The sequence below is a fragment of the Corvus hawaiiensis genome, chromosome 3 (genome assembly GCF_020740725.1).
Source record: "Corvus hawaiiensis isolate bCorHaw1 chromosome 3, bCorHaw1.pri.cur, whole genome shotgun sequence".
Lineage (NCBI taxonomy): Eukaryota > Metazoa > Chordata > Aves > Passeriformes > Corvidae > Corvus > Corvus hawaiiensis.
In genome coordinates this window covers 46,337,990-46,361,266 of record NC_063215.1, presented here as the reverse complement: position 1 = coordinate 46,361,266, position 23,277 = coordinate 46,337,990, and the positions used below count along the sequence as shown (strand labels likewise).

At 42.8% G+C, this 23,277-nt stretch overlaps 1 protein-coding gene and 1 long non-coding RNA gene across 6 annotated transcripts in view; one reads left to right on the top strand and one right to left on the bottom strand.

Moving 5' to 3' along the window:
* The window catches only part of LOC125323694 (sine oculis binding protein homolog), a 113,156-nt gene extending 104,039 nt beyond the window's left edge, over window positions 1-9,117 (bottom strand). For both annotated transcript variants that reach the window (XM_048298864.1, XM_048298865.1), the window contains exon 1: window positions 8,899-9,117. In XM_048298864.1, coding sequence (XP_048154821.1) covers window positions 8,899-8,994 — 96 coding nt within the window. In that variant the 5' untranslated portion in view covers window positions 8,995-9,117. The remainder of the gene's footprint in view (window positions 1-8,898) is intronic.
* Window positions 8,817-23,158, top strand: LOC125323696. 4 transcript variants are annotated; one of them, XR_007202616.1, is made up of 6 exons: window positions 8,817-8,931; window positions 10,082-10,274; window positions 10,440-10,604; window positions 21,156-21,278; window positions 21,650-21,766; window positions 21,885-23,158. It is a non-coding gene; the product is annotated as an uncharacterized LOC125323696 (long non-coding RNA). The 4 variants fall into 4 exon arrangements; XR_007202615.1 differs by having other exon boundaries at window positions 10,435-10,604; XR_007202614.1 differs by having other exon boundaries at window positions 10,082-10,604.
* Window positions 23,159-23,277: the final 119 nt, after the last annotated feature.

The following is a 23,277-nucleotide window of genomic DNA, read 5'->3' as shown; positions in this document are numbered from 1 at the left end:
TATTTTAACATACATTCCTCACACAAACTTGTCTGTGTTGCCATAAAATATTTAAGACTGCAGCAAGAGAATAAGAGAAAACCAGGATTTTTTTTCAACCAGCAGTTAATCAATCTTATTGCGCTACAGTCTTTTCAGCTGGAGCAGGTCACTGACACAATTACAGTTCCTTGAGGTGCCCATGAACCAAATCAAATAAAATCACAGCAGACGTTTTTCCTCGGTTATAAACCCTTGCACAGTTGAAGCACTTAAAGATTCTTCACTGTGAAAGCATTTTACCATCATTTTTCATACAAATATCTCTTATATTTGTCTAAGAAAACCTTTCTCAATTTTGCCGTATTTATTTTCAAACCAATTTCCAAGCAGCTGTGTGGTTACATTTTATGTTTGTATGGAAATGCAAAGTCTGGAACATGACCGTCATAACCCTCAATTTCTATTAAAAATATGTCCTCTAGGTCATGAGGCAAAAGTGTTTCTGTAGAAAATGCTCATTACTGGGCCAGGAGATTTAGTGGAGTAAGAAATCTGCAGCCAGGCAACAAAGCTTTCTGAAACCAAATAGTGCCACAGAGCTCTACAGCTTATGGATTTAGGAAACTACCAAAGGAAACCAGCTAATGAATTATTGTGATGGCAAAGATCAGTTTAAAGTAGTATGACAACTGTAAGTCAAAACAAAAAAACCACACACAGAGCCTTTCTCTTTGATTTTCGCTATTTTTGTATTAACACTCTTTAAAACAAATTCCAAACTTCATATTCCTCCAAGACTTCTAAAATAATGCTTCCGATAAGCACCGTCTCCCAGGACTCTGGCAAAGAAATAAGGAGAATACAACACCAATTCAAAACAAATGGTACATGTCAAATTTGCAGGTTGCCAGATTTTGTCTAGTAACTGCTCTATCTTAATTTTTGAGTGGGAGAAAGTCTAATGATAGAACACAGCAATTCTCCAGTCATTTAAACAAATAAATAAAATTAATCAGATGATAATTGCTTTCGAATTCGAAGCTACAGCAGGCGCTGTGCCCCAGAACCTCAGAGTGCTGCACCGCTCCTGGCTCATTCATCACACCAGATTACATAGGTGTTCCTGTCACTCAAGGAGCACTGTAAAGCAGCTATAAGCAATAAACACAAGCAATTTGTACTCTTTCAAGAGTATCATCTGTGCAATTATGCTATAAACACATTTCAGGAAAAGAAAACCCAAAACAAAACCCCAGAGCAGACCCCTGAAACATCCATCTCCTTTTGGTTTTTCCCCTTTGCATTTTCACCTTACCATTTGATGGAAGTCACAATTCTGTGGCTGTCCTGTGCAGCCCCAAATTGCTGGAAAATATTCCATCATCCCACTTCTGCTTCTAGACTCAGCATTATAAGTATGATATCTGAACTATGCCATTACTACAGTTTTCAACGAGTACAGTGCAGTGTAAATGCGGCTAACAACTACCTAACTCATTTGAATGATGCAGTGTTGTGTTTTAAATACTAGCAAAAATGGGGTGAAATTTTTCTAAATGTTGTGTTTCATTGGTTTTTACGGTTTGGGTTTTTTTTTAGCTTTTTAGAAAACTTCTCTCTTAGCGCTGAAGAGTCCCAATGCACTCACCCCGTCTGTAACCTTTGGGAACCCAATAACAAAAATACCTGCACCTGGGGAGTCAAATCTTACCTCTGCGGCTCACCCAAAATGACCTGAAAGGGTCTGGGGAGGCCCAAAGGCAAGGTCTGCCAGCTTTCCTTGCTTTGCTGAATTTCAGCTATGGAAAGACAGCCCTAGAGACTAATCTAGCAAGGTAGAGACCAATTGATAAAGTCTTACTGACTTAAACCCCATGCAACCAAATTAATTGAGTAGCTCTAAATTTGCCTCCTGTGGATGCTTTGTGTTTTATTTGCACTGCTGATCCACTCAGACAATGAATAATTTCTAATTACTTGTCAAGGAATACATAAGCAAGGTTGTATATATGTTTGTTTTTTCCTGAAAATTCATACATGTATCTGTCCCTTCAGAATGTAGTCAAAATGGTTGGGTTTGTAATGGCACCAAATTTAAGTACCTTTCACGTCTCATTTAAACTATCCATGATAAGTGATGCAACAAAATGAACATTCATACTGACAAAAATACATTGGATTTCAAAATCACACATCACAGAGATTTGACTCTTTTATAAAATAGCAAATCAATGGGGTCTTTTCTACTAACTTCAGTAAGAGTACAATGAGGTTGCATGGCAGCAGTAACAAAGTAAGCACCTTTTTAACACTGATTTCCCAAAAAGAGTGTCTTGGGTTTAAAAAAAAAAAAAAAAGAAAGAAAAAAAGAAAAAACCAATTAAGCCATTCTCCTTCAAAATTTATCTTACCTACTGCAATGCTGCAGGTCACCCTTAATACCATTCTCTCAGTGGCTAACAGCCAGAGCTTCATTACACCACACCTCATACACAGCAAACGGAAAGCATGACCCTGTCCTCAGCAAGCCGAGTGTCAAATCTGAGAAATGTTATTTTCCACACTGACTCTCTTGCATAGATGGGTATCCAAAGAACAACAACATCACCTTCCCTCAGACTCCTGACTACAGCACCCATTCATAGTGATGTCTAACGCCCTGGCAGTTGAGATCATGCTGAAGCTGCTGCCCTGAGGCTGACCACTATTAATTCATTGTTTTTATGTATTTTCCCTTCTTCCATTTCAATGATAGACACAATCCACGGGGATTCAAGACATAGTAACAAGACGGGATTTGTAAAGACCAGTGTGGTGGCAATAGTCAAAACACAAATTATAAGATGAGATGAGATAATTTTTCTCTGTGTGAATGCAGGCGAGGGGGGAAAGAAGAAAAAGAAAAATAAGAGAGACAAAGACCAGTTCTTGGTGAAGCTAAGGAAAGGAAGAAAGCAAATTAATACATAACCTGCACATGCAGAGCAGAACCTCATTGAAAGATACACAAGTTTCAAAGGCTTAGTGAAAGGAAGGGTGATGATTGTTAACAGTGAGGCTTGAGAAAAGGAGGAATGCGGACTCAACATTGGAGCAGGAAAGCAGAAGCAGCAGTGATCAAGCAGGCTTAGACAGAAGCCAGCAGAACTGCAAGATAATAGACCTGACAAAGACCAGGGAGGAGATGTGAAGGCAGGTGTGGATGACCAGATGAAGGATGTGCAAGGAGCTGCGATTCAGAGCTTCTGCAGGAACAGGACAGCGGAGGCATTAAGCTAGTCCATGCCTACTTTCAGACTCATTCTCCAAAAGGATGTGGAGCATATGCAGGATGAGGCTGCCACCCCAATCTCACAGCTGTGCCAAAGGGCTGGGATGATGAGAAAGACTAGCACAGAGAGAAAACCTAGCTCATAATCAATAAAATCCCAGGTCAGCAATCATACTGCTAAGCTGGGATCCTTACATCCACCTTACATCCAAAGGGAGCCCCCCCTGCAGGGACCCATAGATTTCATTGCAAATGTACAGCGTGGAGCCGAACTTCACCCAGGTGGGGAGGCAATGCTCAGTCCCCTGTGGCCACCCACAGTGTGGGTCAGCATCTGAGCTGAGAAGACAACCACAGAAATCCTGTCCCACATCCTTCCATGCTCGTTCTGCCACACCATGCACCAAGCAGACAAGCTTTCGAGACCACAGTGGAAACACCAATCCCCTCTGCAGCTGCCAATGCACCCAGGCACTTGGTCAACATCCCACAGGAGCCAAACCTCCTGCTCTTCTCTAGCTGAGAGAGCACCACTGCGGCTGCTGAGCTGCCAGAGCATTCACTATGGCTGCGGCACAACCAGCTCATCCCTGCCAAAGGAACTGGCCCAAAAACACTCCAGTGGCCCCAGTCACACACCACAGCCAAAGCCCTTCCTTCCCAATAGATGGCCATTCAGCTTTTGCTCACTGCTAAGTCCAAACCATTTATCACCACTGTGGGGCAATGTGTAATTTACATGTTTTAACTGTATGATTTCTCTGTTCTTGTACTACACAGAAATATCTTCCCTACTGGAAAAGCCACGATAAGTAACTGTTATGCTCATTGGTATTTCTACTTGAATTTGCTTCCTATTCCTCTGAAAGATGAAGAAGAGTGAGTTGACTTGCTAGACTGTGGTTTCCCTCCTTTCTGAGTCTGACTTACACACTAGGCAGTAAAAATATAATCACATTTATTCCCACTTTAGGATTCATTCCATTGTAACAGTACACCTACAGTCTGATTTTTTTATATTACAATGCATCATTTCCCCAATCTTTGCTAATTAATACATTCTCAAGCTATGCCATGCATCTCTTTCCATCTTGGATCTCTTGTCTTTCCTTCTCTATGAACCTTATTCACAGGGGGCAAGGCCTGGCTTCACCGAATGAGGCCTGGCAAACACGGAGGCAGGAAACACAGGGGAGAATGAGTCTGTCAGACTCATTTTCTTCTAGGTTTTACTGCTGAATGTTTATTTCAGATCTGAGAGGAAGCATAGTGGCTCCATTCCATTTCCTTGCCTGCATAACCCACTCGGTGCAGAGCCCCACAAATTCACTTTTCACTTTCACTGCACCAAGGAAATAAAAATGTTTCTATACGCCCAATACAAACTCGGATCTTTTTTTCCAGCTCTCACATTCTTTGCTTGTATATGTTGTTGCCATACTGAATTCTACGGTTAGACCTTTATGCTATCAGAAAGCAAAATTCCATGATGCTTTACTTTCCTTAGTCCTCTCATGGACGTTCAGTTCTGTATCACCCACTTTGTTTGGGGAAGCACTACTTCTGCAGTGCCCCGCCAGGTGAGGCTCTCTGTGCAGACAGGCAACCCCTTTGCAGCCGTCCCACAAAACTCCTTCCACGCAGACTCTACAGAAAAACCTTGGTCTCCTGAAATAATACAATTGATAAAGTCTGTCTGCTTTTCCACTTTCCCAAAGACATTTTTTGCTTTTCAGGAGAGAAGGGAGGAGTTTCCTTGGAATCTTCCGAGCGCTCTGAGCAAACTGGCTCGCTCCAGGCCCAGGGCTGCTACGCCTGCTTCACCGCTTTCCTCCTTCTGACAGTAGAACTTTCAAATGCCAAATGGGGACTATTTAAACACTAAACTGAAAGATATTCTGATGAATTTACTATTAAATGATACCAGATGGGGCTCCCCTAAGCTTTAGGCACCGTGAACAAAGCCCCATTTTAGATACAAATTAGTTATTGAGAATATTTATAGACAGCAAACTCCTTGGGCACATGGAGCAGCCCTGTGAAATTACAACGCAAATTAATTGCTTGCCTTTCAACTGCTAGAGACACGTGGATACATTGTCTCATCTGTGCAGAACTCCAGTGCAATTCAGTACTGGATGTAACCTCACTTCACAGCATGGCCGAGCACCTAGCTATCCCTCCTGAGCAACACTGCTTCCTGGCAGCAGGATGGCAAATGGAAATAAGCTGAGGAGAGATCGATGGGGGATCCACCACTGTGCCTCGACAAGTGCTTTCATCAATTAAACTTTTAAAAATATTTTGGTCTTAAAATAGTAGTGGGTTCCCTGATGACAACAGGTTTGGATCTATGAGGTGTTCTGTTATACACCAGCAAGTGAAAAATGGCACCAAACTGAATTTCAGAATAACTATCTGCTTTTCTTCCAAAGCGCGAGATGAATTCTACCTCTGTGAGAAAAACTGGAAAGTATCGTCTGAAGGAGGATGGAGGACAAAAGAAAAAATAACTAGAAAATAAGAAAGAGTGGCTGTAAAGGTCACAGTGTAACAAAACAGTTCCTCGTGAATATATTTTTCATTGAAACATAATATCAGAAAACTGTGCAGAGTCATGTACCTTTTGCACACAACATTGTATCAAATTAAAATTTGTTATAACCATCGTGTACATTAGGTTAGCGATAACAAAAACGTAACTCAATATCTGGCATAAGGAAAGAGTGAGCAACCTGAATATCCATCCAGTCGTGTTAAAACCACGCTGTGACACTACTGTTGGAAAACACCAAAGCAAGCAGTTAGGTGTTGTGATCCTTCTTGAGTAAATATCTGACTGTATCAAACAGCAAATCTCGAAGGAAGTCTCTGTGATGAGGTAATATTATTGCTCATTCATAGTACCTTGAATTTGCTGTACTTAAAATAGATACTTGTACCAATGGCCTTTTTATTATCCAAAGGGGGGAAAAGAAAGAAATCACATATACACCAGTCCTTTTTCTTTCTGCTAGCAAAGGGAGGGAATTTGATCCAACATGGGCTGAAACCTGAGTAGGTCACTGTACACCATGATAAAATTCCCTAACCCCTGAGCCAAATTTCCCTGAGGGGGCCCTCCTACTTCTCCTTTACTTTCCAACTGACTTTTCCATTCCCTCTCTCGTCTTTTCCTCCCCTTCATCTCTTTCATTTCCCCTACCTTAAAGCCTTGATATCTGATCTGCTGCTGATACTCAAGTTACAGTTTTTACAGCTTAGGCTGTCTATTGCTGTATACATTCCTTTCTTTCTGCTCTGCCGTGATTACTTACCAGAGCTTATTTTACACTGGTCCAGATGAAAGCAGTTCAGATGAAGGGAAACAGTCAGCCTGTTTGAACATTACAGATACAAACCTACACAAGGGCACATTGTGCTCCCTCTGTCATTTCACTTTAAACATTTTGCACACTGTAACAAATTTGTTACATTATTGTATTTTCTGGGTTTTTTAAGAACAAGTAGACATCTTAATTCATCAGTAAAGAAAAAGGGTAAGTGATCACCACAGGACTTTAACTTTCTCCACCAGTCAAAAATTCAAACTACTTTTTTTTCCTCCCCTTTATTTTTCCCCTTCTTAGGTGATAGCAGCCAACTGTCCTACTAAAAATGCACAGCATATATAGCATTGTTTACATTGAAAGGTGGGCCACAGAAGGTTCTGCCACCAGCTGTCCCACTCTCAACCAGAAATTACATGGGTTCAAAATGACCTTTCTACCCGCCTTCAGTTTTTAAGTCAGCTGAAATCTTGAGGTTCCTAACCTTAAGCAGTTATCCGTGATTAAGAAAGAGGAACTCTCTACATGAAGGTTAATGCCAGTGCTTAATACCAAAGCATTAGTTTAAAATTGTGTAATTTTTCTCCTTCACACAATGTTGTTTTTGTTTCTTCCTCACCCTTTCAGACAAACATCTGTTATACTGTAGAAGAACAACTATCTCCCAAACCGCTGAGTGCGCCTGCAGCCAAAGTAAACAAAACAAACCCAGAGGATCCAGCACAGTCAGCCTTTATATCCAGCCAGGATAACATTTCACATGTTTTGATTAAAATTAGCTAATTTGTAATTCTAGAACCTATGAAACTTAAAAGCTGCAATCCATATAGATCGCGTTAGGCGATGCTCTGAGGGGCCAATGCCCTGTACTACAGACCTCTGCAGTCTTCAAAACTATGTGGGATTACAATGAGCAATGACTCTCCGGTGGCTGCACAGAGCCCTCTCCGAAAATAGGATGTGTCACATATCTCACAAAGAAAGATCCCGCTCCTCTGGACTTGAAGCTACTACAGTTTGTTTCCAAAGAGATGCAGCAACACATTATTTTGTTCATGCCCCTAATACTACTCTTGTCCACATTTACACTTGAAGTGCACGCAGCACCGTGTACACGCTCTTTACGCAGGCAGCAGGAGCAAGAACGCCTGCCTTGGGCAGGAAAGGGCACCTAGCCGAAATTAGTGGTGTGCAAAAGAGGGGAGAGGGGAGGGGACTGTGCATTCCCGTTTAATTTTACATTGGGAGATCAATGTTCTGGAAAGCAAAGATATTTTCACTAGGCATCATGCATATTTATACACTCGCCTATATAGTATACATACTATGTGAACGAGTGACATTTTCCAGGCAGTCTTCCACTTACAATCAGCCTTTTAATAAATGACATATTCAAATTAAATCTCAGCAGCTTTATCTCGTAGCCAGACTATGCTGTTTTAGTCACTTTATCTGCGCATTTAACAACAAGTTCAGCAGAAGTCTAGCAATACATTGTTACCAACTTTGGGGAATTAGAGACATCAAACAAACAGACATGAAACAGACGCGAAAACAGGCGCGAAAAATAGGACCGGTCAAGCCTGGAACAGCGACCTAATGATAAAAGAAGTTCCAAAATAGCGGGTTTGTGCCATCGCAGCCATCCCAACATCTGGAGCGGCCGCCAGAGCACAGCTGGACTGGCAGCGGTTCCTATCGGGCAGGACAGCCCTCCGCGCGGTAAATACACTTCCATCAAAAGCAGCCCTCGGACAAGCCACCTTCCAGCGACACCTCTGCGCTGCCATGAACCACGGAGCGAAGCGGTACAGCAGAGGAGGAGGCGAGAGGGAGCAGGAAAGAAAAGGGGTCTCGGCGCTGAAGTGCGAGACTGATGCACGGCTCAGACCGCAACGTTTCACTTTGACAATTTAATTACACAGTTGCAGCTGGCTACTGAAAAATGGACAAAAATACAGTGTTTAAAAGAGATCCCTTTCTTTCCTAACTTTAAGGGCTTCCCAGCTACCTGAGGGGGTGGCTATAGAAAGAAAGAAAAAAAAAAAAAAAAGGCTCATCGTTGGCACCCGAGGAGCTTAAAAGCCCAACGAGAGAGAGTTATTTTTAAAAAATAAATAAAGCTGGTCAATGAACAGGATTTGCAGCCTGTGAATTCGTCTCTGTTTGCAGCCCAGGAGGCGGAGTTGAGACACATTCAGTGCATCCTACAAAAAAAAAAAAAATGACAAGAGATCCTTTCTTATTTCATCTCCATGCTCGGAGGCGGGGGGTGCGGGGGGGGACCCCGCTCCCGTCCCCATCACAGGCACCTACCTTCATCTCCTCGTTGATCTCCCGCTTCACCGGGTGAGCCGGCTTCCTGCTCCTTTTATTTTCGGGAGGTCTCCCTTCTTTCTCCATTTCTGCCATTTTTTGCGCCTACTTGGTGGTGGTGGTGGTGGAGATGAAATGGCTGCTGGTGCTCTGGGGGGGCCGGGAGGGGCGCGGGGGGGCGGCGGCGGCGGCTCTCAGTGGTGGCAGGCGGCGCCGCGGAGGGCCCGGGGGGAGCGCGGCGGCGGCGGCGGGCGGGCGGGGGGCGCGGGCGGGCAGGGGCGCGGGTGCCCCGGCGAGTCAGCCATCTTCTGCCTCGCCGCCGGCCCGCATGGGAGCGGCGGGGCGGGCGGGCGGGAGGCAGCGCGGAGCGAGCCGGCCCCGCGCCTGCTGTGGCGCTGCTGGCGGGCTGCCGCGGAGGGGGCGGCGGAGGGAAGGGGGAGGCCGGCCCCGGACCGCCGGCGGGCGGGGCTTGCCGGCACCGAATCGGCCGCCGCTGCCCGCCATGGGAGCCGGGGAGGGGGGAGGCGCCGCGCCGAGCACCGGGCGGAGCGGAGCGCAGCGCAGCGGAGCGGAGGGGGCGGTGCGCACCCGCCCCCGCCCCCAGCCCGGGGTGGGGAGGGGGCCCGGTGCCCCCCACGAGCACCCGAGGGGTCTGCCCCGCCTGTGCCCCTCTGCGCAGCCGACCCGCCCCGTCCCGACCTGTCCCGTCCCGTCCGGTCCCGTCCCGTGCCCGCCGCCTTCAGCCGAGGCTCTTCCCCTGATCACTCCTGTTTTTCCTTTTATCTGCGGCGGGGAGGTGCGGATGAATGGTTTGGTGGGACGCGCTTCAGCGAGGAGGTGCCGGATTACAGCACACACTGTGGGCGATACATTGATTATTCCTAGGCTCTGCTTTCCCGCTTTCCCTGGCAGTCCCTGATTCCCCGATACAACGCATTATGGCACGGGGGTGTCCATTGTTCCGATAGTCAAAATTGTAATCGTACGGGGTTTCTCATTATGACTACGGTGCACCTTAAAATGATACATTTTTTTAATAAAAACACCCAAACCCACAGTCGAAAGATAAACTGCGTTCCGTGTGGGCTTGAGTAGGCTCCCCATAAAAATCTCTGTTTAGCCTGTCAAAGACAAGTTCGGTTTGCGTGCAACAATGTCTAATTTACATTCTCTGTTTCCGAAGCTGTAAATCACTGGCACTTCATAGCATGAAAAGTTGAGCACAACTTTGTTCGTTTTGCTGCTAAAATGAGCCTTGCCTGCCTGCCTGTCAGAGCGATTAGAGACACAGGGCACATTTTCCCCCGTGACTTTGAGAATAAGAAGAAATGGGGATTTTGCACAGTCTCAGCTGTTAGAGCATCTACCATCTAAAGGTAAGATAGCAACCAGATTGATCCTGTAAAATCCTAGAGCACATCCGCAGTGGTAAGGTCACGGCCGCTGCGATGCGAAGGTGCTGCCACTCCCCTCGCTGCCTGAAAGAATCAGGCAGATGTTGGAAAAAACCCAGCCCTGATCGTTTGTTTTTCGCAGAGCAGCAGGACCTCGGAGAGACCCTAGAGAAGGCTCTGCTGACAGCAAAGAGTTGCAGGAGTTCAGCTGCAGCAGGGCTCGTGCTGTGGGCTCAGTCCATTCCGCGCACCCCAGGGAACACAAGGTCTGGGCTCAAACCCACCAAGCAGCAAGCACGAGAAGAAACCAAGGTTTATTTTGTTCTTGCTTGAAGTATTTTAAAATACAGTGATTTCTCAAACTTGTGGAAGCTAACTTGTGACTACAGGTAACCTCCAAAGGATGGTGCTTAATAGGGAGGTTTACCTCCTCCTGTGCCCCACCGCCACCAGCAAACTCACCTCTATGTTTTGCTTACCGTATTCTATTACAAACAAATTGGTACAGTTGATCTCTCATTAAGTACAGAAGATATTCCTAGTGTATTCTTTCACACGATAAGACAAGCAGCACAAGGGGAAGTTGCTTTTAAACACAACCTCTCATGGCTCTTTGGAAAAAGCCAGCCAACCTCAGACGACTATTCTGCTTTGAACGGCCACCACCTTGCTGACACATTAAGTCATTTTAATGAAGAAGGCAAAACTAGTTCTTGTATTAGACATATTGCTAGTTTCTCTGTAGAGTGGATGGAGGAGTTTTAAGGAAAACCTTAGAACTTCTGCTAAACAGAGTATTGCCTCAAATGGTTCTTGTTCAGGGAAACATCAGAGGACTACTCCTAAACACTTACTATGTGTATTGTAATAAAGCACTGGCACTATTTCACTGCATAAATTTAACAGGTTTGAGTTGCAATCTGACAAAAAGATTAATCTCAGACTCCCTGCATAAACAGAGCTTCCTTTAATGTTGGAAGATACTTTGGAGAAGGTATTTGCAAGCCCAGGTGATGTGAATTGACTAGAGCAGGTTACAGTGAGTAGACCAGAATGAATTGTCTTCAGGATCAAGTTTGTCATTCCAGTTTTCCTGACTAACACCTGAAGGTTTGGCTGCAAATTGAAGCACTTCCCACCCCTCTTACTACCAGTTCTGAATGCTAATTCTCACTTTTGATCACCAAAAGTAGCAGCTTTCAGTTGGGCTTTTTTCACAGTATTTTTCTGAATGCTTTTGAATGGAGATGTGAACTTATTTTCTCCTGACAGTAGGTTCATTTTCTCAGCTGCTTCTGGTAAGCTCTTCAAAAAGAACCTCCAGTCCCCCAGTACCTTGTCAACCACCAGATGAAAGACACAGTCTTAAAACATACCCTGTTTTTCTCAGTATTGAATGTAGGACTGGGACAGATACAAAAGTTCTACCTCTCTGTGTCCTAATAATAATATCTCCATCTGACAGCAGGTTATTTCTGTGACTGTCACGATTCCTACTTTTCTAGAGCTGTTATTACCTTTATATATTGCATATTATTACACTGCATATTCTTGGGAAGTTGTTCTTCTAGTGATAGCATATGGAGGACCATCAACTGTCAACACAGAAGTTCATGCATTTAGAGTGCTCAGACTGTATCTGACACACATCGGAGGTACCGAAATAAGTTTTGGAAACCATCTAATTATTCCACTTGTTACTAAGGAGGAGGGAATGACTAACAAAAAGGAATGCTTTCAGGTTTTAGTGGTAGCTCGTGAATTCATCAGGGGAGACAGAATATCAGAATCTATGGAAGCCCAAGTGTTTGTCAGCCATACAATGGCATTGATCTGAACATCTCCAAAAAGCTATGAGAAAACAAATCTGCTATTTACATTACAGGCATCCTAACATTAAACACATTTACTGAAGTGTGGCAGGACCACATATTTTTTGTATGAAAACCTGTATTTTTTGGTAAAGGATCCTGGTTCAGTAGTTCTCAATATGGATTCTGCAAGCATCTTAAACAGGTGAATAAAGGTGACTGATTGGATCAATAGAACTGCTCAGATTTATTCCACGAGACAGAGATACCAGGGTATGTGGTATCAGTAAGCAGTTTGCAGCCAAAGATGAAACCCTGATCCTGTGGGAATCAGTGGAGGTTTTGCTCCTGAGTTTAATGAAACCAAATTCCTTGTGAAATATCCAAGGTGATTTAAAATCAATGTATAAGAGTGTGTGCTCTCTCTAACCACAGTGCAATAGAGAAAGTCCCTCACTCTCATGACGGTTCAAGGGTTTGAAGCTGGTTGGTTTTTTGGTCACTTTCAAAACCAGGAAGAAACTATGGGATTCTGCCATTTGGTGGTCCCTAAGTCGTGGCAAGAACCTGAGCTTTTCCTTCCATTGCTGGAGCACATGCTTTACACCCAAGGCTCCGTAGTTTACCAATCCCCATATTTTTGTTCCATCATGGATTTGTTTCCAGCTCTGAATTTGCATTTGGGTTTTTGCAAGCACAATAATTTGGACTTCTGTAAAACAAGTATCGTTCATAAAATGACATGTGCAAATGAATTGCCTAAAATAAATCACCCCAGGTTTAATTTATATTCTATTATTCATAGTCCTATTTATCAGTGTTTACATGTTTTAAAAGGGGACCTATCCACATACCAGAGCTGCTTTTTAGGTAACACAAAAGAAATACTTTGCTCCAAGTTCTTCATTTTGGCCTTTATTAATGCGTAAGTCGCTTTAATATTATTAATGAGCTATTTCTTCTCGGTTTTTGCCTGCTGGGGAGGACGAGATAAACAAGCAGGCCTGATTTTTCCAGCTGCTAAATATGTAAGCAGCACGACGGCTTCAAAGCGAAAGGTTTTAGAAGGCAACAGCAACAAGCGAACGGTGCTCTGGGGGCACTCTGGAAACAACGTGACGGTTTCAGAGGCAAAATCGGGACAAGAGGGATCATCCCCGGGGCCGCGGTGCTGCCCGGTGGGAGGCGGGGGCGGCGGGCGGGAGAAGGGGCCGTGGCCCCTCCGCCCCCGGCCCGAGGAGCAGCATCCCCGCCCGGCGGCTGCGGCGAGAGCTCCCCCTCCTGTCCCGCTTCTTCCCGGCACGGTGGGAAACTCATCATGGAGCCTCGGACACCGAAACGTATTTAAGCACCAGTCTGCGTGCGATTGTGCACGTATAAACCCACACGTCCACCCACACACACAGGGGGAAAGCTGAAGGTAAAAAGGGAGGCTGTTGTGTCTTTTTTTTCCCAAGTAACAGCCCCAGACGTTGCAGGCCAAAGTAAAGGTGCGGCCCGTAACCGGGTTCTCTTAATATTGCTGATAATTTACCTTATTATTTCCTGCTTGCCAAGGTGTTGTCAGCTCTCCATCAGCTTGCTTGGTAATGCCAGTCACCGTGGAAAACATATGTCTATGCAGTCTTTCACCTGTATCCGAGGGGAAGCCATAATAAACAGCAATTTAAATTCAGGTATTTGGTTTGCTGAAGTGTTTAATTAAACAAAGAAATTCATTATGTGAGTTCACAGAAAAGTCCCATTACGTTGATTTATTTTTTTTTTCGTTTGACTTGAAGTGGAAATGTTCCTCTGACTTTTTGTGTGGCACGCTAAGATGATAGATTATTTATGCCATCAGAAGCAAATATATGCAGTGAATAATTAAAATATTGGCTCCCGATATTTTTTTTAATAAGTAGACAGCCATTTTCATACACATGGAAAACATATATATGAGTTTCTCTCTTGCTTCAGTTCCACCCAAACCCCACTTCCACTTCAGTGATGTTTTTTCACCCATACCTTGGAGAAGGGGTACATTCCACTCGTTCCTGAGCTTGGACAAACGCCCACAGCATTACTCACACACAGTAGTGTCTGTAGATGCCTTTCTGCTGTGGATACTAATCTCAATCCAGAGTTGCCTTAGACGATTAGAGGCTGTTCTGCAAAACGTCAAAAAGTAGCCTTTCCAAAGCAGACACAGTATGGCAGTTGAAATGGGAGTAGTGGCGGCTTTCCAAATACAAAGGTCTGGAAATGTTTGGAGATATTTTAATATGGATGAATATTTCATTTTTTTGTGCTGCTTTAGGGTATCAGTGTCAAATCTGTATGGATAAATGGCAAAACAGTGCCTTAACACTTAATGTTTTTGAAACTTCTGGCAAAAAGAGAGAAACTTTATGTAGTTTATTAAATTATTAATAACGATTGCTCTTTTGGCCTGAATCCTCACATAATTTGATAAACAGAAAGAAAAGTTAACTTGCTTCTATGATTCTTTGTTAAATACTTCCAAGTCTCCTGTTAAAATGCCTTTTTGTTTCTTGCTTATTTTCTCATGTTCCTTACAACAAAAGTAAGCAATAAGAAGTCTTTAGCATGAGAGAACACCCACGCTATTAAAAATCCACCAATATTAAACCTTTTTAAAAGGTAGCAATGCATTAAAAAACCAATTAGTAAAAATATGCCCCAGACACCAGTACTGACTTTGGGGAAAAATCTTCATCATCTGTCTACTGCTACACTCAATCTATCCACTATGGTTACTCAGTGACTCTTCTGTGATGCTTTCATATTGAATACAATGCCAAAAATCAGGTAGAGAAAAATAAAGGACCCATAGATGAGCAAAAAACTCAGACACATTATACCAGACTTGAACTTGGCTGTGGCAAACTTCGAGTTTGCAGCTTCATTATGGTTAGGGTCTGTACCTCAGAATTAAATGAATCTTTTCAAAAGAGATTTTGTGAATTTTTTAAAGCTTCATTTGGTCCAAAACAGTGCTCTACTTGCTCTGTCATATAGGTTGGTAAGAACATATACTAAATCCTACTTCTTCGAGGGTTTCTTCATTCATTGGAGCTGACACCCAAAATGCTGATGTCCAGAGGCTGCTTTGGAGAAGGTCTGAGATACTGAGGCACCCTCCTACTCTGTGTGTGCTGCACCCCTGTTTCTTACACACATCAAGAGCAGGGAAGTGTCAAAGTCAGAAGCAAAACCAGTGAGGGGTGGAGACTTATGCACTCCGCAACAGTCCTAAGCTGTAAACCTCCCTCTGAGGTGAACTGAGAATGTTTACAGCCAAGGCATATTCATTTCTTCACCTATTATTTCTTGACAATGACTGTTTCCTCCCCTTCTGATTCTTTTACTTCTCCACATAGAAGAAGGCAGGAAAGAGTCTTCTTGTTTTTACTTTAATACATAGGCAAGTCTCCCAGATGCTACAATGGCAGGAGAAGAAAGGGAGAGATTGTGTGGGATTGGGATACAGCACAAAGTTCTCTCTTCTTTTTAATTCCATTCTTTTTTAAAATAGATTAATTTTGCTGATTCCTGAAAATACTGGTACAGTACTCTACATCAAGTTCTTCCTAGAAAGTATCCTTCCTCTCTTTGTCTTTCTGTGAAGAATAAAAGAAATTTTTACAATAATGGTAATGGTTTATACATTTTCTCATAATCCTGTATTTCCCCTGTAAGCTTTGTTGCATGATATAGTATGTCAGTTTAAGTAACATCTGTCAAGGGATGGAAAGCAATTGCAGGTTCTTTTCATCCATAAAGTCATTCTGGAGTTTATTCATCCTTAATTTTCTTGTCATGCTTTCAAAAACATTACATCATTTTGTCCAAATTACCCCCTGCATTGAATACACAAGATACAGTGGGTTATTCATTTCTTTCCTGGACCCAAAGAAACATGTCAAGGTATCTACACTGATATATACTAAATGATTTAGAGTTGGTAAAAGTTGGGCTTTGACATGTCATTATTTGACAACTACTCTTCTACTGCAATGCTTGTTTTCCTGGCAGCATCTCCCCAGAATCCTACATGACATGTGATTCAATCTCTTGATCTTCTCAGTTATATTTACATTAATTTTACACATCCTAATACATAACGGCAATGCCTTCACATTGATGTGGTGAAAAATCTGTCAAAAAATCCAAACGTATCTTGGGAATGCATAACAGAGATATATTCAGGACTAGGATGGGGCACATATTTAGCAAATCAAAGAATAGCTGAGATTGGAAGGGACCTCTGGAGATCATAGTCCAACCTCCCTGCTCAGAGCCGAGCAGGTTGGTTCTGTCTCCAGTCGTGTCTTGAATAAGTATGGAGACTCCATAGCATCTCTGTGCTGCCTCTTCCAGTGTTTGACCATATTCATAGTAAAAAAAAAGCTTTTTCTTATGTTTACATGGAATTTGGTGCACTTCAATTTGTGCCCATGTGCCTCTTGTCCTATCACTGAAAAAAGGCTGGTTCTGTCTTTTCTACTTACCTCCCCCCATTCAGGTATTTATACACATTTATCCTATCTCCCCTGGGCCTTCTCTTCTCACTAAACAATCCCAAATCTCTCAGCCTCCCAAACATCAGATGCTTCAGTCCCTTCATCATCTCCATGGCTTTTCATTGTCTTTGTTCCAGTGTGTCCATGTCTCTCTTATATTGCAGAGCTCAGACCTTGACCCAGAAGTCCAGGTGTGTCTCACCAGAGCTGAGTAGAGAAGAAGGATCACATCCATCAACCTGCCAGCAGTGCTCTTCCTAACACACCAGCCATATTTGCTGCAAGGCTGCACTGCTGGCTCATGTTCAGCTTGTTGAATGCCAGGGTCCCCAGGGCCTTCTCTGCAAAAGCTGCTTTTTAGCTGCTTCCCCACCTGTGTTACTACAAATGTTGTTCTGATCTGCGTGCAGGATTTCACATTTCTTTGCTGAAATTCATGAGATTCTTGTCAGCCTGCTCTCCTGCATCTTATTAAATTTGTTTTGATTTATGATCTTTTTAGCTAATACTATTAGCTGGAAATATTTTGTTTTCATTAACTGTGTGGCTTTTCCTAATTAAGTCATGCATGTAACATTAATGATAATAATCTATGTCTCTTACCATAAGTAGATTTTTCTCAAAGACAGTCCTGAGAATCCTTCTCTACACAGGCAGGATCTTTTGCCTTAAAACATGATCAATGTTTGTATCCTTCTCCATCCAAGATTCTTGAAGTCAAGTGTGGTTATCGATTTCTTTTCACAGTGCAACTGGTTAAAGCAGAATTGACATGTTCTCATCACTCCCTTTCAGGTCACCAGAGGGTGTAGATGGGAGACAGTCACATACAACTTTCATCCCACCCAGATGGCTCAGCGAAGGCTGGCCACGGGGCTTCAGCTTTGGACAGCTTCTGGGAGCAGAGGGTCAGACATGCCATGCTTATTTTGATTAGCATGTACTGAAATCCTGCTCACACACACGGCAAACTCTGCCATGCTGGCGTTTATTCAAAGTATCACTAGAGGTCCCCAGGTGCACCACCATTCCTGCAAGCTCAGGCAGCACTGACTTGCAAAGCCAAGGCTCTGTATTATTTCTTCTTCATGGCCCTCAGGACAACATGAGAAGTTGCCTGCTGCACACTGTATATGTGTCACAGCTGGTGTCTTTTGAGCCCTGATGAGAGGAGCTGTAGACTGAAGTTTATTGGCTTTGCCTGAGCTGCCAACACTAAAACCAGGTCCAAGGCCAACTCCAAAACTTAGCCACTCGTGATTAGCTGGGGTCTTCTTGTCTGTTGTTAACTAGTGTTACAGCTAGCAGTTAGTATTACAGCTATTTCACAGATGAGAAATCATCAGGAGAGAGATAAAGTGACTAAACACATGTACTGAACACATGAAGAGACTCATGGCCTCAACTAGAACTCAGCTCTTATGTCTTGTAAGACAGTCCTGTCACCATCAGAACATGTAATCTAACCTTCTTGGAAAAAAATGAAATGTGAGCCTCCCTTTGAACCAGCTTGACTTTGAGCTCCCTCATGAAACACCAACAACCTTTGAAAGAACATGGGGATGGCACCATTGACAGATTTTGCCTCAGCTGGTTGCAAATAAAGTTATTTGAAATAACTGCCAAAGCCGTAATTTATCAGACTTTTTCACAGATTCCACAAAAGCAAGGAAATTCAAAGTTGAAAGGCTTTCTCCAGGCAGCACATGCCAGGCATTTGTGCATGAATTGCAGCAGGGGAAACGATATGTTTCTTTTAGAGCTGTTGTTGCCATCACGGAAAGCGAACAAGCATCTGTGCTTTGGAAATCAGTGGATGGAAGGTGTTCCGTGAAAGGCAGCATGTGGGAAAGCAGCTTAAAATGGTGAGAGTGTACGAAAGTAGCAGGAGTTCTGAATGCCATTGGGGAGAAGAAGTGGAACAAGGCTGACACATAGAAAGGTGGCGAGAAAGCAAAAAGAAATGCAAAGAGGATACACTGAAGGGAAAAAACCCACCCACTTTTGGCTAGAGAATAGGTCTGAACAAGTTCCAAGAGAGGAACAGAGAAAGAGAAAAAATTATAGGGTAGATAGAAAGCGTATCTATTAGATGATTGTGCAGGTGAAAATGTAAGTTAAAGTTTTGGTGTTTTACTGTGGAAACAGATACAAAGCTGAAAATCAGATGTCCCAGCAGGATTCCTGATATAGCAAATCTGTATATTTATAGTATGTGAAACCTGTAGGATGATTCTCCTCTGTAGCACTTGCCACTGATCATGAAAAAAAAGGGAAGATTCACATTTAGAAATATTTAATTAGAGAGTACTACTTACCTTAAATCACCATAAGTAAGGGTTGCACTGCCAGTCCTAAGGTTCTTAATTTCACTCCAGGGCTGATGATTTCCTGTGTCACTACACTGTGGAGCTGAATCCAGAGTAACAATTTAATACTTGAGTGCCCAGAGTCAGGCAAACGCTTTGCATAAAAGTGTTCTCTTGTGCTTGTGGAGTGCCTGCAGCTCCCCCCAAGAGCTGGTGGGTGCTAAGCACCTCTGAAAACCAAGTCACTGTCACTCAAGAGCTCAGAAAGCAACTGAGGTGCCAAAGTTTAAGACTAAACTTACAAGTAAGCAACATCATTGTGGAAGAGTGTGTCTCTGAAGAACTGCTGTGCTTTTGGTCGTTGAATTTTGGTATGCGATAGGTATGCATTTGTAAATTAGATGCCTTTATAGCTTGTAACACCCTCCAGAAATTAGGATAAAAGAAAGAGGGCATTAGAGAGGAAAGAAGGAAAATGAGGGGAATTAATGAAACAGAAATGGATGGAGATGTTCAAGATTCTTTTAGACTAGTTTGGGCATGCCTCATTGGTTGTGAATGCAGATAGGAGGCTTAAAATAAATTAAATGAAGTGGGTTCTTCCACATAACAAAATAAAATGGGGGAACACAGTGTCCACAGGATTTGTTTGGAGGCAAAAAAGTCTAAACAGCTTCAAAGAAGAGCTTGGAAGAGCCAGACTTGGAAGATCTGAGAAATAGCTCCGTTTTCATTTATTAAAAACATTATAGACTTGACAGAGCATCTGGCTCAAGAAGTCTCCAAAGTGCAGTCACGTGGGAGGTGGGTGGACATAAAACAGGACATATTTCTCCATATTTGCATCATTTCTCATTTTATTGCCTCAATCATTTCATTCTGGCTCTTAGGGGAGACAGGGTGTACTAATTTAAATGTTCATCTGACTCAATGCTCTCCTCTATTTTGCTTTAGTAGCTCATGTTCTCCCTTCTGTAGGTTACTTAACTGTGCTGGCCTAAGTCAACTGTTCTTCCTCTTGTCCTCCTGCAGCAGTAACTATGACTGCTGTGATGTCCAAATATAAACCATTTTAGAGCATGTACTGAAGAGGAAGGCAGGCATTTTAATTACGGGGATTAAAATGAGAACAGATGCAAGTACTCGACTGAGTGCTAGGTAAATATAAATGCATCGCCCCTTGTACCCTGAGAGTCATCACTCTTTGTCTCCAACAGACTGACATCAGGGTAAATTCAAAAGCAGAGGGAATAGTACTGCAAAATACCTATTTTTAACAGAAGTGTTTACCTAGACTGGGGTAAAGAGTATAGATAGCACAGTATATTATAGACGGATAACTTTTTAATTTCCCCAAAGCCATTTAGTCAGTGCTACTTAAAATGCATTATTTTGTTCAGACACAGAATTACAAGGATGGATTCAAATGGTTTTAACTTGAGTTTTCCAACTCAAATTGAAAAAACAGTTTCTTTATCATCCATGTTCACTTTCATATGTTGAGGCTTGGTTCCCAGACTGGCATTACTCTTCACCTGGTAATGAGGCAGTGAGTGGGCACAGAGGTAGAGAAGTCCCTTAGAAAACTGTTTCCTCCAGAGCTCTGGGCTTTAAAGTTGATCAGTAAACAGCAAGCCGGTGCTGAGTCTCTGGTGTGGAGTGCTCGTGCTGTGCAGCACTGCTCAGGAAGTGGGTAGTGGCTTTCTTGGGAACTGGATCTTTCAGGCATGTTTCAAAGGGGATTCATAAATAGAAAGGTACAGAAACCCAGGTGGAGGTAACAAAGACACCGGTGACTTCTGCAAAGTTTACTGCAGAGGAAATGTGCAGCCAGCCTTAGCTTCCAGTCTAAGTAAGAAAAAGAGAAAGACAGAAAAAGGTGTCCAAACCCAGGTTTGCCAGCAGAAAAAAACGTTTAGAGTTGTATCTATGTTTTGATTATCCATGTGAATAGCAAGCAGCAAACTATAAATAACACTTCATAAATTACATATATTTAGTCCCCGAAAAGTAAGCATTTTAACTGAGAAATGTTTCCATTTATTTATTTAAATCCACATAAAATGTGCAGGTTGTGTATGTTTGCCAGCTTCCTGGCCGTACTATGACTTTAATCCCTGATTTCTATCACTACCTGATAACTGTTTCATTATTTAGGTGGAGTTTTTCAAATTATTTTTCACCTAACATAAACATTCTTTTTTTTTTTTCCTGCAGGACCCTCCCAAATCACATCATCTTCTCTCATTTTAAGAGATACTGAGATGGAACTCACTGGAAAAAAAATCGATAGAAAATCTAGAAATCCATGGGGTAGGGAATTTAGTAGAGGGTACATGGGTAAGCTTTTGTTCAGCATGGCTGTCATTTCCTCTTTGCTGCATTTCACTCCTGTCCAAACCATGAATTCCTTAGGCAGGGGACCATCTCCTTTGTTCTGGTTTTGAAACATATCTGGTTGGAGTTTTCTACTGCTGTCAATGTTCAATTAAATACAAATAATAAATAGTTAATGGTTTGCTGAGCTGCAGAGGTGGGGCTAATCAGCTGAGATTTCATGGGGTGGTTAATGATGGATTAGGAATGGGGGAACTGATAAAGCTGAATATTTAAAGACTAATATTGTACAGGATGATGGATGTTTTGTCTGCTTTGATTGCGTATGACCAGAAACTAACAATGTGCTTATCTTCCTCCTCCTTCTTCTGTAGATTACTCGGCTCCAAAACATTGCTGATCTGAGTCCCTGTCCAAATTCCCCTGAGTGGAGCACTGCCCATCAGAGGAGATGGCCTGAGAGGCTCTTACAATTGAAACTGGGTAGGGAGGTGAACAAACAGTGGCTCTAAGAAGGGGGTGCGTTATCAGCTGCACACTCGTCTGCTCCTGTTCATACTCAGCTTGCTGAAATGAAGGGATTTCAATTGATTCTGCTTTCTTTTGCAGTGCTGACTGATGAGCCAGCGAGGAGGGAGTTATGTTCTAAGGGCATGTGGCACAGGAGGGGTTTGTCCCACTGCCTGTGTGGCGCTGCTGAGACCCAGCAGGAGCTTTGGATTCTCATCTGTGCCATGCACCGATGAACTATTGTATCCCTGATGAGCTACTGTGTCCCTGAGTCTGGTGTGCAGAGTGAAAAGAGTAACATACACCTTCTCTGTCAAAGGACCCCCATGTATCACAGATATATTTATTTGTTTTGGAAAAAAACGTATGCATCCGTTATCATTTATTAACCAGCAACACATCAAATTCTGATATTGGTATCTCAATAGGTATAATTAGGCTTAAAAAATAATACCTTTAAGTGTCAAATTCTGTCCAAGGGACGTGTCTCCTACTGAAACCAACTGATGCTAAATGATGGTGTTCTTTCAGTGTCTAACTATAGGATCAATACAGCCTTCGCCCTTGTCAGTAGTTCTGTCAGCTGCTAGGAAGACAGGCAGCCTCGTAGACAAGACACAGACAACGAGGTCAAGAGAAGTGGATTCTATTCTCAGTTTGCCTTAGGGCTTTTGCAAAGCCTTGGACAAATCACACAACCTCTCCATTAAACCTCCTGACTTCCAAAATGGAAATGATCATAACTGTCTGCTTTCCCAGGATGCCATGGAGTAAATCAATTCTTGGGAGGAGGGAAAGGGGGGAATAGGGGTGTGTGGGAACAACAACTGCATTGGTGCTTTGGAAGGAACAGACATATTTCTGTTTACTTTTATTTTTGTAAACAGTCTTAAGAGTGCAACTGGGATTTAACATATTAAAAAATTAAGCAACACTTAGAAGATTTGGTTATGCAGACAGGTTATAGTTACTACAATATATTAACATTGCTAGTCTCATTCTCCTACAGACACAATTTATTTTGGATAAGGCCAGGGCAACTATGAAAATTTGAAAGTTCAAATGTTCCCAATCAAATGAGAGTGCTTCGCAATTGTTTTACTTTAGATGGCAATCAGGAAAATATTTCCACATTTCATGTACTAGAAAAGATATCCAGAGTTGGCATTAGTAGTGGCTTTGATGTATTCTCTGGTACATTGGTCCAGAGCATGCTGATATAAACAGAAGTGTCTCTTGACCTGTCATCTTTGTTCTTCAACTTTGATATTGGCCCCCTCCAGTGGCTTCTTTCTCCTCCTGGGGAGGCTTAAAAAGTCAATTGATACAGAAAAAAAAAAAAAAAGTTTCAGTTTTCTTCTCTGCTTAAGACTAAAGAAATAGACATGTCTATTGTACAGTCACTGAAGCTCTTGAAATAGTGTGGGTTTTTCTCTACAGTCCTGCGGGGAAATGAGCAAAGAAAAAACCATAAAAGCATGTGGCTTTGTCC